The 18,418-nt window shown below is 39.2% G+C and overlaps 1 protein-coding gene across 1 annotated transcript in view; it reads right to left on the bottom strand.

Moving 5' to 3' along the window:
* The window catches only part of SLC44A5 (solute carrier family 44 member 5), a 205,924-nt gene that overhangs the window by 75,743 nt on the left and 111,763 nt on the right, over positions 1–18,418 (bottom strand). Inside the window, exon 2 of the mRNA XM_070746178.1 lies at positions 9,095–9,143. Coding sequence (XP_070602279.1) covers positions 9,095–9,143 — 49 coding nt within the window. The remainder of the gene's footprint in view (positions 1–9,094; positions 9,144–18,418) is intronic.

Raw genomic sequence — 18,418 nt, forward strand, 5'->3', positions numbered from 1 at the left:
AATTTAAAGCAGAATGGTCAATGTCTGACCATTGTATTGTCCTGCATCATTTGGCAGAAAAGTAGTCTGGTGCCTTTATTGATTTAAAGGTGTTTTTTGATTTCTTGACAGATGCTATGGGGCAAATGGTCAGTCTCTACTATAGCTTGTCAGTGTATTTCACATAATTATGACTGCAGGAAAATGCTTTCATGCAGGGCATATGTTTCATCTTCAGAGATCTTTCTGCCTCAATACCCATGAAAAAAGAGTTAAGCAAGGATATATTTTAGCACTCATATGTTTCAATTTTGACATCAACTCTGTAACGGAAGCCTTGTCAAAAAATAAATTTTGAGTTATCTCCAAAATCGGCAGGTAAACTTTCCTAAACTATTATTGAAAAGGAACTTTTTTCAGAAAACTTTCATTTCAGCCATCTAAACATCTTCATCCTGTACATCATTTCTTTAGATTTAGATAGCTGTCCATCTTATGACCAACTTTGGGTGGTTTCCAAAGATTTTATAAAAAGTTTAAACAGCATAATGGCTACATCAAAAGTATAAAACTAAATACTGTATATTGAAAACATTAAAAACAATCAAAATCTACACTATATTAAACTTCTGATGCACAGTCACCTAATCTTATCCTGGCACTTGATGAAAAGCATTTAGGGCTAGTAAGATAGAGTTCTCTGAACTTCAGTCTCCACATAGGACAGGAAATGCCATTAAAAAAAATCATGCTTCCTATCTCCAATCAGTGGGCAATATTTACATGAAAAAAACTAGTAGCTTGCCCATCCTTATCTGAATTAGTAGGACAGATAGAAGGATAGTTTTCTTCTTGGTTAGACAAAGTGAGTTACTAATTACAGTTTTAGAAGAAAGGCATAATGATATCCCTCAGGAAAAAGCAAAAGCAACAACAACCAAAATGAATCTCATGTGTTTGTCCATTTGGTTAAGTCTTCTCTCTAACTTTATGCTTTTGTTCATACAATAACCAAAAATGCATTTTTTCTATTAGGCGATGTATCCAAGAAATCACTACAGTGGTACCTCTACTTACGAACTGAATTCATTCCGTGACCAGGTTTTTAAGTAGAAAAATTTGTAAGAAGAAGCATTTTTTCCCATAGGAATCAATGTAAAAGCAAATAATATGTGCAAATGGGGAAACCACAGGGAGGGTGGAGGCCCTATTTCCTCCCAGGAGATTCCTAGAGAGGCCCCACAGAGGCTTCTCCCCACCTTTTCCAGCCCTGTTTCCTCCCAGGAGATTCCTAGAGAGGCTGCACTGAGGCTTCTTCCTGTCTTTTCCAGTTACAGTTTCGGAGGCTCGGGTTTGTAAGTGGAAAATGGTTCTTGAGAAGAGGAAAAAAATCTTGAACACCCGGTTCTTATCTAGAAAAGTTCATAAGTAGAAGCGTTCTTAGGTAGAGGAACCACTGTAGAAGGCTTGGTAAGGTTTGTTCAACTGTTATGGTTATAAGGGTTTATTAGTCTAGTTCTGTCACCATAAATTTAGAAGATATATTTGCTGTTTAGATGTGAATAGTTTACTTTGTCTATTATAATAAACAAATAATATTATATTGTTCTTTTTATTTTTATCAGTATAGTGAATAATTGATCTCTGACTTTAAAATTTTTTATTGCTATAATATAAACTACTGCAATAATATAAACACTATTGTGTGATCCTGATCCCTGTTTTATCTCTGACTTTTTAAAAAAACCATTTGTAATATATTCACAATAATATATTTGTAATAAAAAGAGTTTCACAATTTTGAATAAGCCATATAGGGGCAACTTGTTTTAATGGGTGTTACTTAGCATGTACACAATAATTTATTTATTTGCTTAAAATGTCCATAGCCTCTACTTCTTAAAGCAATTTACAAACATAAATGCAATTATATTAACATTTAAAAAACACTTAAATATAGAATAAATTATGCAAGATAATATAGGCCAGTATAATCAAACTATGATTGCAATTGTTCTTCATCTATTTAACTTTAATTGACAAAAATGGTACAAAGCATATTTTATGGGACACTGATGAGATCATAGTGGTTTAATAGGTCATTTATTCTGCCTATAGTTTTGATATAATTGATAAAAATCAAGGGAAATAATTTTATTAATTTTAAACAACTTCTCATTAAATATTATTATAGATTCTGGATCTGATTTGATGACACTGAACAATTTCTGCTATAAAAGATGACATGCCACTAAAAACTACTTTTTTTAAAAAAATTAATTAACAGAGTGCTCTGGGCAAATTCTAACAAATGCAAGTTTAGAATATCCATCTCAGCACAAATGCCTCTGCCATCTGAAACTGCTTAATATCCATAAAATAGTGCCTTGAGGGGGGCCTGAAAATCTAATGTGCATTGAGTCATCTCATATAATTCAAAACAGATATAAATTGAGGGCAATAATGCCATTCAAGCCTATATATGCCATTCAAGCCTATATATGCACACTAGATCTTGAGTTCAGTCAATTTAGATGGCTGATGATGGCTGACTAGCAAGTGCAAAAGGATTTGTATCCAGAAAAAAATTCTACTCATCAAACTAAGTACAGTGATACCTCGTCTTACAAACGCCTCGTCATACAAACTTTTCGAGATACAAACCCGGGGTTTTAGATTTTTTTGCCTCTTCTTACAAACTATTTTCACCTTACAAACCCACTGCTGCCACTGGGATGCCCCGCCTCCAGACTTCCGTTGCCAGCGAAGCGCCCGTTTTTGCGCTGCTGGGATTTCCCTGAGGCTCCCCTCCATGGGAAACACCACCTCCAGACTTCTGTGTTTTCGCAATGCTGCAGGGGAATCCCAGCAGCACAAAAACGGGTGCTTCGCTGGCAACGGAAGTCCGGAGGTGGGGTTTCCCATGGAGGGGAGCCTCAGGGGAATCCCAGCAGTGCAAAAACGGGCGCTTCAGCTGGCAAAAGGGGTGAATTTTGATCTTGCACGCATTAATTGCTTTTCCATTGATTCCTATGGGAAACATTGTTTCATCTTACAAACTTTTCACCTTAAGAACCTCATCCCGGAACCAATTAAGTTTGTAAGACAAGGTATCACTGTACAGTTGTCTGCTAAGAATTTGAAGGTACTTTTCAGTGTTTAGTTTGTTCTAATACAGGGCATTGCTTGTCTATGCTTCTAGACACAGAAGGGGTGCATTTCTCTTACCTTGATATTGGTGTACTGCACATGCATTGCCATGTTTTCCTACACATGGACGGTCATGTAATTTTACTTCCTCCACATGTGTGGAGCAAAATCTCGCAAGGGGATGCTCTCGCATGCACGATTTTGGCAAATTTCTGCTTCCTGTGCATGCATGGAAGCAAAAAAATCACTGAAATCTTGCAAGCATCCCCTCACAAGATTTTGCTTCCATGCATGTGCAGAAAGCAAAAAAAAAAAAAGGCAAAAAAATCAGGAAAAACGATGACATGCCCAACAGACTGGCAAAGACGCTACTGGAGCTGTCGCACACAAATTACGCAATCGGCAGGCCGCTACCAGAACGGCAGAGTGGACCGTACCAGTAGGAACCCACAACTGATACAGAGATAGATTACTTTTTAAAGAAAACTAAGGGCTATAAAAAGAAAATATAAATGCCCTGCCTGCTCTGGCAATAACAGCATTTTCTACAGAAGGTGTGGTTAACAACAGAGGCAACTAAATATATACATGCTAATTTACTGAACAAAACACGGTGCTTTGTCCTAAAAAGTTAGAAATACTGACTAATGTCTATAGCAGTGATGGCGAATCTTTTTTTCCTCGGGTGCCGAAAGAGCATGTGCGAGTGCCCACACCCAAAATTCAATGCCTGGGGAGGGTGAAATTAACTTCCCCTGCCCCCCTCTGGAGGCCGGAAATGGCCTGTTTTCCAACTTCTGGTAGGTCCAGTAGGCTCATGTTTCACCCTCCCCAGGCCCAAAGGCTTCCCTGGAGCTGGGGAAGGGTAAAAACGCCCTCCCCCATTCTCCTGGAGGCTCTCTGGAAGCCAAAAACGCCCTCCCAGAGACTCTGTACAAGCCAAGAATCAGCTGGCCGGTACACACGTGCCCCTTGGAGCTGAGCTAGGGAAACAGCTTGCATGACCACAGATATGGCTCCGCGTGCCACCTGTGGCACCCGTGCCATAGGTTCGCCATCACTGGTCTATAGTGACAAAATACTAACTAACGAATACCATACAAACAGATCCAGCACATACACCAACAATAAACACTTTCTGCTTAATAAAGAACTATCAAAAAAAGAGAGAGAAAGGAAATTTTGAATGATGTGTTCATTGCAGAGTGGGAAGAAGATTCCCTCCCCCAGAAAATAAATGCTACTTTCCCATATTGCATTTCTTCCTAGAGCCTTCTAAATTATACTGAAATTAGACAATACAGTAGTTAGGTAGCACCTGCCTTGCAGAATATGCTGTGGTTGTAGAACTTGCGAAATGCAAGTATCTGCAGTATCTGCAGTTATTGTCATGGTAACACTATATTTATATTAAGGTGTCATAGTGTAAAGCAAGGGGATAAAATCAGAAGTTAATTTTGCTACACCACTAGTAAACTGTTATACAGCATGTGGTCTCTAAAAGATTCCAAACATCTTCAACTCCCATTAATAGAAATTCTGCCTCAAGTCAAAATGGAAGATAAAGAGCAGAGCTTTTATTACTTTTCTTTCTTTCCAGCACCAAACCTTTTAAACTCTCTAAGCATATTAAATATCATTATTGCTAAAATAAAATTAGATGGATTGCTTAGCAGCTAATTTTGCTAGTCCTCCTCTGAAGAATTTCATGCTAGTTGGGCAATAAATGATAATAGGAATGGATTCTAATATTTCTTATATGCTAGATTATTATTTTGATGTGCTAATATTGCTAATGTAATATATACCAGAAATAATTAACATTTGGCATTGGTATGATTGTTCTGATAAATATGGCTAACTGTATGGTATTATCTTGTGTCCATAGAAAAAAAGCATTCAGGTTCAATTCCCCCACTCCAATCCTTTGTCATTATGGGACACTGAGTGTAGATTAATGAGGAAAAAATGAATTCCAACAACTGTAGAATCAGGCTGCAGCATACCAGAATTGACAAAAGTGAAAGGGTTCTGAATACTTTCTGAATGCACTACATGTAATAAAAAATAAGTTCAGATGGTTCAAACATAAAGAATGAATGAGGATCAAACTACAAAATGCACACAGAGACACAATACAATAAATTTAAATTTTACAGCAATTTGCTTAGATTCTCAGTAATACAAAATTACAGTGGTACCTCTACTTACGAACTTAATTCATTCCGTGACCAGATTCTTAAGTAGAAAAGTTTGTAAGAAGAAGCAATTTTTCCCATAGGAATCAATGTAAAAGCAAATAATGCCTGTGATTGGGGAAACCTAGAAAGGCCACATGGAGGCTTCTCCCAACCTTTTCCAGTGATTTCCTCCCAGGAGTTTCCTAGAGAGGCCGCACAGAGGCTTTTCCACGCCTTTTCCAGTTACAGTTTCGGAGGCTCAGGTTTGTAAGTGGCAAATGGTTCTTGAGAAGAGGCAAAGTTTGTAGAAAGGTTTCTTAGGTAGAGGTACCACTGTACCTGTTTACGAAATTACATATATATTCATGTTCTCAACCAAAACATCTCCAAAATAACCACAACCATTCCTTGTACTTTTATCCATTAATGTATTAAGTACTCAAGGGTTCATTGCCCATCATTGTCTTGCTCCTTCCTCAATATTGAAGCACATTAAAAATTATATTTATTCTTAATCATGCTTTTCTTCATTATATGCCTCTCACATTCAGCAAGTTAACTTTCAAGTCCTTGTTTGTGTAAAACATTGCATTATTCAGGCTTATCATATGCATTTGCTAAATCAACAAACATGTAATAAAGTTCCTTTCTCGTATTCACACATTTCTCAATGGCTTGCTGAATAGCAAAAATTTGACCTCTGCATGACATGCAGGCACAAAACCACCCTATACTTCTGAAATGTTATTCTTGTACTCTTCATTTGTGCTTCCTACTTTTCCTTTAAGTATTATAATAGTAGCCATATTCTTCTATTATTCAGGCATAGATGTTTTTTTCACATGTTAAAGAATTTTCACAGTCATTCCATAAGCCCACCACATCTATATTTTAATATTTTCTCCCTTAAACTATTTAAACCTGCAGCTTTAAATTTTTAAAAACATTTTCACATTATTTTTCTTCACCTACTTTTACTTCAATCCCATTCCTTCAACATATTTCTATAACTTCAATATAAACATCCACAATATTCATGTTAGCTTTTTCTCACTTCAGTTTTATCTCGCATCTTTTGAGCCCTTTTATTTTTAATTCCACTTATTCTGCAGAAGGCTCATTACTGAACTCTTCTTCATCTACTTTAAAAAGTTTTTACCTTTATCAAAATCTTTCAGCATTTTTCCTCCCTTTCAATCTTAACTGCCCCTTGTTATCTATGACTATTATTATTGCCACTCCTTTACTCAATACACATATGTATTAGTATTTTCCTATCATCTTCCATTTTTGTAGTGATTATTCCCCTGTATTTTTTTATTCTCATCCAGTTCATGTTCCACCAGGCATTCATTTTCATGCTTCTCATTATTATTACTCCACACAAGAAATCACATTCTCTTTCCTTATGTCCACTCGCTATTCATTTTTTGATGGAGTAATCTACAGTATCTGCTAATATTATTTTTCCATGACCCATATTTTCTATTTCTTAACTTTTTTTGCTTCATGCCCACTTTTCTCCCAAGATCTACTCCTGACATAATCAGAAAAATTGCTTGACCTACATCTGACAATCTCACCATTCTTGCATTCCACACTAATTCTGCCAATTTTTCATCAAAAATAACCCAGTCAATTGTGCTTTTATATTTATATTTATTCCTTTGTCACACAAACCCATGAGTAGATTAATGCTTAAACCATATATTTGGAGCCAACATTTTCAAAGCAAATCTTCACTGAACTACCATTACTCCAATTTATTCTAGTCTCCAAATAGTGAAGTCACTTTTTCTATACTTTTTTATCTTCATGTAACCTAATTGATTTTCTCCCTTCTGGATTATATTCATTCAGAGTGTTCCACAATTTCCCCCAAATCTATTATTTCATTCTTCCATTATCACCATTCATTTGAGAGGATCTCAATATTAGGATTTCTATTTGCATATCCACCTATCACAAAATAGTTGACCCAAGCTTTCTAATATACATTTTATTCTTTTTACTTATAATTCAACCTTTACCTTCTTTGCCTTGCATGCTTTAATGAATACATTCACAAGATAAGATTACTTTCATTATCCTTTCTCTTAGTTTCACAAATACACTCCTTCCTTCCTTCCTTCCTTTTCTTTTCTTTTTCTCTTTGCTGTTTACTTGTCTTACATTTCAAATCATAATCTTCTGTGAGTTTATTATGTGTTTATTATCAGATGGACCAAAAGCTGTTAACATCATAGCTTTGGATAATTGAGGCTTCGAAATAAAACTTTCTAGTAAGGTGAAAGTATAGACTACTCAGGACTCTGGGTCATACACATATCACATACAGTATTATCTATTAAGATAGATTTGTAATATACACATTACTTTGGAAGATAGTGTATTATTGCCCACATTCCACCAACTAAGAATTTACGTATGGTGATCTGACTTGCTCAGAACGGCTTTGATCCTTTTAATAAAAATAAAAACCAAATACAGACATAAATGTGAATTAGGCATGCTACAAATAAAGTAAAAGTCTCCAGCCTCAACAATTCTCTCTATGTAAGTGAGCTAACATAGCATTATTAGAAAATGAAATAATGGATAAAATGGTTGGTTTGGAAGAATGATATTCTTGGAACTTAAAAGGGTTGGCACAGAATAACTTCTATCTTTTAAATGGCAGAAAGTTAATGAACAATAACAAGAGTACTTAGACTTATATACCACTTCATAGTGCTTCACAGCAGTGGTCTCCAAACCTTCTGGCTTGGCAGCCCTGGCCACACAAGCAATAGGCCAGCATATACTTACTACCAAAATGCTCTGTGCTCCAATTTCAGTTTTTCAAAATCTTTTTGTAGCTGCCATAGCATAATGTTAGGATAGGATTTGATATCTGGACTTCTGACATAAATGCCTCATACACTCTGACTTTATTAGCCAGAACAGGACTGTACATAAAGGTCACATGGTGAGTCTGCATTTCTGGAAAAAACTGCTTAGGAAGTGACTGGCCATAAAACAGCTCAAAGTAACTCTCCTCGAATAACAAGAATGTAAACAGGATGAAGGCTGTGATAAAAGACCTTGCTTTGTGGTAAACAGGAGATAACTGTATTAACAACAAAAGGTCCCAGGAAATTGGTCATGAGAGACATTTGCTTAGTAGAAACTAGTTACGTGCCATATGGAGATGGGAAGGACTCGGAAGTTGTGTCATATCTTAGAGTTACATTATTGGATGTTTGTATATCACTTGACATGTACGTATAATCTATCCCATTTGCATATGCCCCCCAATAAAAGGAGGTGCACAGCTCAATACTGTGTCATTTCACCCAGAGAGAAATGTGTCCAAGTTTTCTTTCTAGGATTCGCATTCGTGAGTGACCCCACATGGCTGGGTTGCTCTAAGTCCCTCTGAAGACCTTGTTCCCCTCAGGGACTTTGCAGCACCTCATCTTTTCATATAGGAGACAGTTGTAAATAACAACTCTTAAGGCTGTGCAACAAGGGCAAGAATATTTTCCAAATTTCACACAGCTGAGGGTAAGCAAGTCTTAACAGAAATATTGCTTTTAAGAGTACTGAAGGGATGGAAAACATGATGATTCCTGATTCTCTTAAGTATGTTTTTCCTCCCTCAGTGAGAGAGGAAAATAAGTGCTCCCAAGAATTCCTTTTAGAAAAAACGTTTTCCTTCCTGATCAATTAAATGCATATACAGTACCCTCTTTTATATTCATACACAAAATACACAATTTGATATATCAAAATAAAACATTTACCTGTTGTGAATAGGTCCGCTGAACTTTGGATCAAATTTTCTGGGTTCACCTGCATTTAAAATAAAAGATTATAAAATACGTCATAGGAAACATAACCAAAAAAAGTCAGGACTCATCTCCTTCCACTTGCTCTAAATGAATTATTTTGAGAAAACTCCCTAATAGCTGAGAACAGAACTAAAATCCAGAACTAAGAATCCAGAACTAGGAACCAAATCAAAAGACTGAAATTGGGAACCAGGAACCAAATCAAAAGACTGAAATTGGGAACAACTTGAAACATAGCAGAACAAACAACAACAACAACAACAACATTAATTTCTACATAAGGTGCTATCTCACTTAGATCCTGCAGCTCCAGACATGTTTAGTGATGGGCAGAAATATTCCAACTGCAATTGCCTTTGATATTGCTTAAGTAACACAACTGCCTTTATTCCCCCAAAGTCCTTGAAAAGTTGCCATTCAAATTAATTGGCGTGAATTTAGTTATTAAATACATGGGGAGTAATATTATTAGTTACATGTGATACATTAAATTCAAATCACTTTACATTTTTATTTAAAATAAATCAAATATGGATATTATCCTGATCCCACCTCCTTTTTCACCTTGGTTGTTTGAATAGATGTTCTTCAAAAATCTGATCTTAGGTGTAGAAAAACGCACATACTATTCAAGCGATCTATCTAATTATTTCACTCCGTTGTATTTAGAAAAAATAATAATAGGTGTGTGAATGTTTTGTTTTAACTGACCAGCAAGTAAAGTATGAATTTTTCTACACAAAGAGATTTTAGGCTACCATTCATTTAATCTAATAGTAAATAAAAATGAATATTTTTAAGTTTTAGGTCAAATCAACTAGTATATACTGTATTTATGACTTTTTTAAAAGGTCAGTGTCAAAGCAAGAAATACAGTATTAACAAAGCCTATGTTATTTTCATCGCATAAAATTGTTGTATGGCATGAGAATGCAAGTATGTGAACACTTTCTACAGTTTCAAATCTGTAGTTAAGATCTTCAATGTATAGTTTAAGAGAAAAGTATTTGCAAGTCTATTTGTGTGAGTTCACATGGAAATTCTATGTGTCAAAAGTATATTAAGACAAATAGAAGAAAGATATATTGTTTTTGCCAAACCAATCAATCACTTTATTCTTTGAATGATTTTCTATCACTATCTTATATACTATCTTATATCTTATAGTGTACATTTCCACTCCTAAATAACTCTGTTCTTTCAAACCTAGTTTTACTTCAAAATCCTTATCTATGAATCAATTACAGATGTACAGTGATCCCTCGAGTTTCGCGATCTCGATCTTCGCGAAACGCTATATCGTGATTTTTTTCCACCCGATGACATCATACGTCATCACCAAGAGTCACTTCTCTGTCTCTTTCTCTTTCTTTCCTGTCATTCTCTGCTTCAATCATTTTCTCATTTCTCTTCCTTCCTTTCTCATCTTTCTTTCTCTCTCTCTTTCTCTATCTTGCTTCTTCCTCTCTCACACTCTCTTCCTCCCTCTCTCACACTCTCTTCCTCCCTCTCTCATCTCTTTCTTTCCTTCTCTCTCTTTCTCTATCTCTCCCCCTCTTGCTCTCGAGCGGCCGCCTAGCAGCTGATCTGCTCGGCAGCGCAGCACCAGCGAGGAGCCGAAGATCCGGGTTTCCCCACCCGGATCTTCGGCTCCTCGCTGGTTCCCAATTCCGCCAACATCAGGCTCTCCACACGCCCTTTCGCCGTAACACGAGAGCCTTCCGAAAACTCTTTCCGAGCGCCTCAGAGCAGCACCCCCACCCCTCTTTGATTCCCTCAACCCGCCTGGCCCCTCGCTCCCCTTTTCCACACACGCCACCCAAGAAACGGTTCATCCCGTCTGGGCTTCCCCCCCTCCTCTCGCTCGCTCGCGCTCTCCCCCCATCCGCGTGCGTATGTGCGCGCGCACACACTCAGGCGCCTCCATCCCGGCGGGGACCGCAGCTGCGGGGCTACCCGTCGTCGACCCTCCTCCGGCAGCTTCCTCCCGAGCCCCCACACACATACGACGGAGAAAGCGGCCACTTCAGTATTTTTCCCGGGGGGTTGTCGTCAAGCTCACCTTGGGGAAAAGGTGACGACCTGGTGGAGAAAGAAACGGGGAGCGGAGGCAGCTGCAGAAATTTTTGGTGTAACCACTGGAACCTCCGGGACGGATTTGGGTTGTTCGGTGTGGAAGGATTGGATTTAACGTGGTGTGCTGATTGGAGGCGGCGTTGTCGGCGGCAGCGTGTTGTGCGGGGAGCGCGGAGGGGATCCTGCCCGCGCCCGCTCCCGCCTCGGTCGCCTGCAAGGATAATTCTGCCCTATCTGGACCATGGGGAGTGGGGAGGAAGGAGGCAAATGGGCCAGGAGCGGGGAGAGACCAAAGCAGCGAGGAGCCGAAGATCCGGGTTTTCCCGCTGCACACCGAACAACCCAAATCCGTCCCGGAGGTTCCAGTGGTTACGCCAAAAATTTCTGCAGCTGCCGCCGCTCCCCGTTTCTTTCTCCTCTGGGCCTCAGCCACTCGCCCGCCTCTCGCTCCACTGCTGCCTCTCGCTACCGCCGCCAGGTCGTCACCTTTTCCCCACCCCCTCCGTTTTCTTTCCTAGGGCCCCGGCTAAGCAGCCAAAGGCTATTCAACCAGAGGGGTGGAGCAGCAACCATGGAAGGGAGGAATACAAAAATGAACCGGCGGAGGGCAGAGACGCCTCATTCACTCCCCTCCCCCACCGGTGCACACTCACACACGACGGGGACAGAACGAGAGCGCGCAGAAGGGAGAGGCAGACGCGGCTCTGACCACGCGACGACGACAGCGATAAGTCATTTAAGGAAGGGCGCGCGCCGCTCCTTTCCCAGTTGCCACCTTTTTAATCAGTCACGCAACCGCCCAGAGCAAGCATGCGCACCCTTCGCTACAGAGGGAGAGGGGGGGTCCCTCAGCCATTCTCCCTCCTCCCTCTTTTCCTTCTGCACAAAGCCACTCCCAGAAGCAGTTCAAAAAATACGCGTTTGGCGTAAGGAAGCGAGGAGCCGAAGATCCGGGTTTCCCCTTTCCGTGGGCGGCGGGGGAAGACCCAGCGAAATGCCGAGCAGATCAGCTGCTAGGCGGACGAAGGAACCTTCCCTGGGTCTTCCCCCGCCGCCCATGCAAACTCCACCATCTACGCATGCGCGGCCATAGAAAAAAAAGGGCGCGCATGCGCAGATGGTGTTTTTACTTCCGCAACCCTACATCCCGAAAAATTGATTATCGCGAGGGGTCTTGGAACGGAACCCTCGCGATAATAGAGGGATCACTGTAATTGCCATTACTATGCAGAAAAACATCCCCTTTTGAAATCATGAAAAGAGATTCACAAAAATATCGAGCCTGAAATGTCCTTCTACCCTTTAAACTTCTCCAACCCTTCATCTCCATTCCCAACCTTAAAAACAAATGTGCACAGATATTCTTTGATTTACAACAATTCATGTAGTGACTGTTTGAAGTTACAATGGAAGTTTTAAAAAGTGACATGACCATTTTCCCCACTTACAACCATTTGCAGTGCTCCCATTGTCGTATGATCCAAACTCAGGTGCTGGGCAACTGACTCATATTTATGACAGATGCAGTGTCCTGGGGTCCTATGATCACCTTTTGTGACCTTCTGACAAGCAAAGTCAAAGAGGAAGCTAGATTGATGTAACAATAGTCTCATTAACTTAACAACTGCAGTGGTTCACTTAACAACTGTGGCAAAAAAGATTGTAAAATGAGGCAAATGTCTCATTTAACAACAAAATTTGGGGGCTCAATTGTGGTCATAAGTTGAGGACTACCTGCACTTTCTTATCGCACAAGGTATTTAGGGTTTTTTTTGCTGTTTAGATTTTTATTCTCCTCTTTTTTTCCTCCAAATGCAACTCAAGATGCCAAACATAGTATTGCTCTATCAACCAACTAATTCATACAGTTCTGAGGTGAAGGTTGGTTTTGACAAACAAAAAATGTAATGCAGCTTAATAGTTACATACCACCAACTGACCTCTTCTCTGTGACAGTCTATAGCAAAATCTTTTTTTTTTAGTACTACTATCTTCAATCTTTCATTGAAGTAATGGGGGATGTAGTAAGCACATCAGGAATGCAGCATATAGAATTCACAGTGTTAATCCTTTCATTAGTTAGTCAGTAACTCTTATCAGTTTTCATACACTCCAGCACTGCATAAAAATAAGCTTCTTAAATCCATATATTATATGGCTTAGTGCTAGAATTATAAAAGAATCGAAGTGAAACCATTTTTTTTTAAAGCAAGGATGAAAATGATAAAAAAAAATTATTTCCAGACAAGCTACAATCTTAATCTATAAGTGTCTTATCCGGTGGAAACAACCATATGCAAAGGTGAGATATGAGTAAAGCTCCCTGGAATCTCAAAAATTAAGACTGTAAAAAAAAAGAAAAAAACATTTTGGACGGTATATTCAAAGGAACATCCCAAAATAATCCATTATGTATTCAACATACTCTGTGATGACAGGGAGCAGGTAGTATAGTGGTACCTCTACTTACGAACTTAATTTGTTCCGTGATCAGGTTCTTAAGTAGAAAAGTTTGTAAGAAGAAGCAATTTTTCCCATAGGAATCAATGTAAAAGCAAATAATGCCTGCGATTGGGGAAACCACAGTGAGGGTGGAGGCCCTGTTTCCTCCCAGGAGATGCCTAGAGAGGCCCCACAGAGGTTTCTCCCCGCCTTTTCTGGCCGTTTCCTCCCAGGAGATTCCTAGAGAGGCCCCACAGAGGCTTCTCCACACCTTTTCTGGCCCTGTTTCCTCCCAGGAGATTCCTAGAAAAGCCCCACAAAGGCTTCTTCACACCTTTTCCGGCCCTGTTTCCTCCCAAAGAGATTCCTAGAGAGGCCAATAGAGGCTTCTCCCCCTTTTCCAATTACAGTTTTGGAGGCTCAGGTTTGTAAGTGGAAAATGGCTCTTGAGAAGAGGCAAAAAAATCTTGAACACCCGATTCTTATCTAGATAAGTAGAGGTGTTCTTAGATAGAGGTACCACTGTATTCCATTACAAGATAATGGCTGATTTACTTGAGCAGATAGACATTTTCCTTCAGCCCAGCAAAGAGATCAATTTTTTTAAATTGTCTTGACCATTTATGATATGATTTTAGCTATTATATAGGGCCATATTTTTGTAGCCTTGGTCTATGTGGTTGTTCTGACTCAGCTCACCACACGACAAACCCTCTGCTGTATTTAAATCAATGATCCTTTTATTAGGAGTGCCAGCAGTCCTGGCAAAAAGTTTCTCTCTCAATGCAGGCTAACAAGTCCATCTGGCAGCGAGATGAATAGCTGTCTGTCACATCTAATCATCTCTGTCCCCCGCGTTTTATTCCTGGAGCTAGGGTAAGACCTCACTAGCAGTGGTGGCTCTTCTGTCCCAAGGATCAACCATAGATTCCCACTGCTCTCCTCTCCTCTGCTTCTGGCACAACTGTGCATCAGGCACTGAACCCAGCTGTTCCTCCTCTTTCTCATCAGTCACCTCCAGACCTTAGACCAGTGATGGAGAACCTATGGCACGGGTAGCATGGGTGGCACATAGAGCTATATATGCTGGCACTGTTGCCCTAGCTCAGCTCCAACGTGCATGTGTGTGCCGTCCAGCTGATTTTTGGCTCACACAGAGCTCTGGGAGGGCATTTTTTGGTTTCCAGAGATCCTCCGGGGGGATGGGGGAGGGCATTTTTACCCTCCCCTGGCTCTAGGGAAGCTTTGGAGCCTGGGAAGGGAGAAACATGAGCCTGTTGAGCCTATCAGGAGTAGGGAAACAGTCCATTTCCAGCCTCCAGAGGGCCTCCGGGGGGGCGGCAGAAGCTATTTTCACCCTCCCCAGGCATTGACTTAAGGGTGTGGGCACTCACGCATGCACGATAGTGCACACACACATTCCTTTGATACCCGAGGGGAAAAAAGGTTTGCTATCACTGCTTTAGCCTCTCCATCTGAGGACTGATGGCTTTGCCTCTCTCTCTCTCTCTTTCTCTCCCCGACAGCTCTATTCCCTCTTCCTCCTTGGAGCTCTCAGGTTGCCTTGTTATTTTATTTATTTATTTATTTATTTTGTCCAATACATAATACACATTGAAGAGAAAGATATGTAATAATATAAGTAAAGAAAAGAATAGAAGAAAAGATATAAAGGTATAGGTGAACATATTTGAAAGGAAGAAAAGATAAATGAGATGAGAGACAATTGGACAGGGGACGGAAGGCACACTGGTGCACTTATGCACGCCCCTTACTGACCTCTAAGGAACCTGGAGAGGTCAATTGTGGATAGTCTAAGGGAAAAATGTTGGAGGTTAGGGGTTGACACTACTGAGTCATGTAATGAGTTCCACGCTTCGACAACTCGATTGCTGAAGTCATATTTTTTACAGTCAAGTTTGGAGCGGTTAATATTAAGTTTGAATCTGTTGCGTGCCCTTATGTTGTTGCGAATGAAGCTGAAGTAGTCATTGACTGACTCTGACTCCCATGCCTTCTTCTGATCTGATTTGGTTGCTGGAAGGGCCAGCAGTTGACAAGCTACCCCAATGCGGAGAGGGGCGGCATACAAATCTAATAAATAAATAAACAAACAAACAAATAAACAAATAAATAAATAATTTGAAAAGTCTGTAATGTTGGGAAAGGTAAAAGGAAAAGAAAGAACAACTAGCTGTGAGTAAAACAAACTAGATTTTAGAAGCAAAGTGTCTACCACTAAAAAATCTGAAGGGACAGATTGGGGACAGATCATAATGGGTCTAGTTATGAATTTCTACATGTTTACACCAACTTGAAAGTACTGTACATAATCAGTTGAATTATTATATGGTTGTATCATAAAATCCTAGTTAATCTCAACAATGATTTGTTTAAATAAAGCAGCTTCATTATTCATTGAAAACTAACCATGAATCACCACAGTAGTAACATAATTTGTAAGAAAGTGATTGAGCTGTAAATAGGTGGTGGAATGGAAAGTACAATAATATTGGAACTTCTTTAAATGGAAATGAGAAAACCTGGATGATTGATGTTCTTTTTCTTGTATCCTTCTGGGCATTCTTGATGAACTGCCTGTTATCTTAAGAACATAATAAAGTAAAAGCCTCAATATTCAATTCACTATTCTTAAAATGAGTGCTTGAACTATCACATTTTTCAATGGAAAGTATGAATGGCTGTAACTAGCAGAAAAACAGCCAGTGTTGCAAGAAGAGCAAGACCCTAATTAGAAGAAAAGGGGGCACATAAATTAAGTGATATGAAATGAAGCTTTTCAGCGTGATCAATTATATGGCAATACAAGCTGTAAGAACAACTTCTCAAACTTTGTTTTGATAAGAAAGGTCCTTGGGACGTCGCTCCTTTTGAATTGTTGCCATCTCTTTTCCATTTATGTAGAATTATTCTGAAGATCAAAAGGGCTGGGAAAGGATTTTAAATGCTATGGGGTTGTGAAAAAAATAGCCATGTGTAAGACTATTTATAACCATGAACTATTATATATAATTATACTCAGATTTATTCAAGGAGACTGTAGCTAGAAAAATGACCTGCTATTTTTAAAAACACAATATATCATTTTCTCAAATAATGTTATATCTATCTCGTGTTCAGAGAATATTCCCATGGTGTGACTCTGTAAAACAGACACAGGACAGTGAAATGGAAAAGTAAGGCACTGGGGGGGGGGAAATCAGTGATGAAGATTGTTAGATCCTTGCAGGAATGAAAGGACTGCAGACCTAGGGTAAGTAACAGTTCTTTTATTTACAGAGCAGAAGGTAACGGTTTAAGGAACAAAACAAGACAACAACATGGCTGTGCCTGGCAGCTATATGTACCCCTAGCTGCCAGGCTCAGCCAACCAATCACCTTGTAGTATTTTCCCGCCCAAGGAATATGGGGTGGGTACAAGGCCTAACTGTCCTCTGGACACAACAAAGATGGTTAGTAGAAGTAGAAGTTAAACACACACAAAAAAGCCTGAGGCCCAAAAAACAACAAAAATATCAGGAAATGAATAAAGAGATTTATAACAGATATCTGTAATGTAATATAAATTATAGCATTTACCATTGCCAAGACTAATGAATATATATTTACTTGCACAGAACTTTGGTACCCTTCTGGATGAATAATGCCATATAAAATGCAGTAGATTACTCTCAAGGGTTAGTGATTTGTCTTCTTGAGCTACTACCACTCAGCTGTGGCATATGGCCAACAATGATGTTAAACCATTAATGTTTATTATTCTCTAGGTACTCTATGTGAATCACAGTTCAGTGCAACATGGAAAGGTAGCAAAAGCACTGATCTTGAAACGCGGCTGGAATCTCAGTTCATAGCTCACAGCTTTCCTGACAAGGATTTTGGCTAAAACTTCAGATGCTGTCATCAATTTCATAGAGTAAACATGAGGTTAATTCTGTTTGGCCAACTAATAACAAAACTTCATTGTTCCTATCATCTATTTGGGAGAACATTGTGAAGAAAGATTAAGTTCTCTGGAAGGACAGAAATGTTGGATTCTGGGACAGCATAATTTGGTTCACGCAGAAGCCGAGTGCTCTTCAGACATCAATAGGAAGAAACGGTCTTTATTTTCTGAAAAATGGCCTGAAGAACAAGGTCTTCAAAAAGAACTTTGAATCTTCTGATTCAAAATTGAATCCTGGGCCTAAAAGAAATTTGATCCAGCTTAGATGGCGATAAAATGGCAATAAGATCTTATAACAGCTAGAGCAAATATTATGAAGATCACACAGAAAAAGAAAGCTGCTTTGATCAGGAAAACCTTTTTATAAAGCTGTGGATATATGCCAAGTCATAAATCCGGTTTGATGGAAGTGTTGCAAACTCTTGGGAAATGAGGAATTTGAAGAAGAGGATAAAGATCCCCTAGAGAAATTCTGTGATGTGGTAGCAGCTTAAGAGAAGACAGAGGAGCTACTGTATTATAATTTCAGAGTCTGGTGTTTCCACAGCACGCATTAAAAGAGTAGTTCACCGAAGGATGAATTATTGTGATTCTTCTGTAAATATTTGGCAGTGATGACAAGAGTTTATTGTGTAATTTTACCCAAGGCAAAAAAATAAAAAAAAATCAGGGGAGGGAATGGGGAACTCTTGAATGAGTGTAAGTTTAGAGATTGATTATGTTATCGCCGTGGTCTTCAGAAGTTCAAAACGTCATTTTTGTGATACACCATACATATAGATGTCAGGAAT

The sequence above is a fragment of the Erythrolamprus reginae genome, chromosome 3, assembly GCF_031021105.1.
Source record: "Erythrolamprus reginae isolate rEryReg1 chromosome 3, rEryReg1.hap1, whole genome shotgun sequence".
Classification (NCBI taxonomy): domain Eukaryota; kingdom Metazoa; phylum Chordata; class Lepidosauria; order Squamata; family Dipsadidae; genus Erythrolamprus; species Erythrolamprus reginae.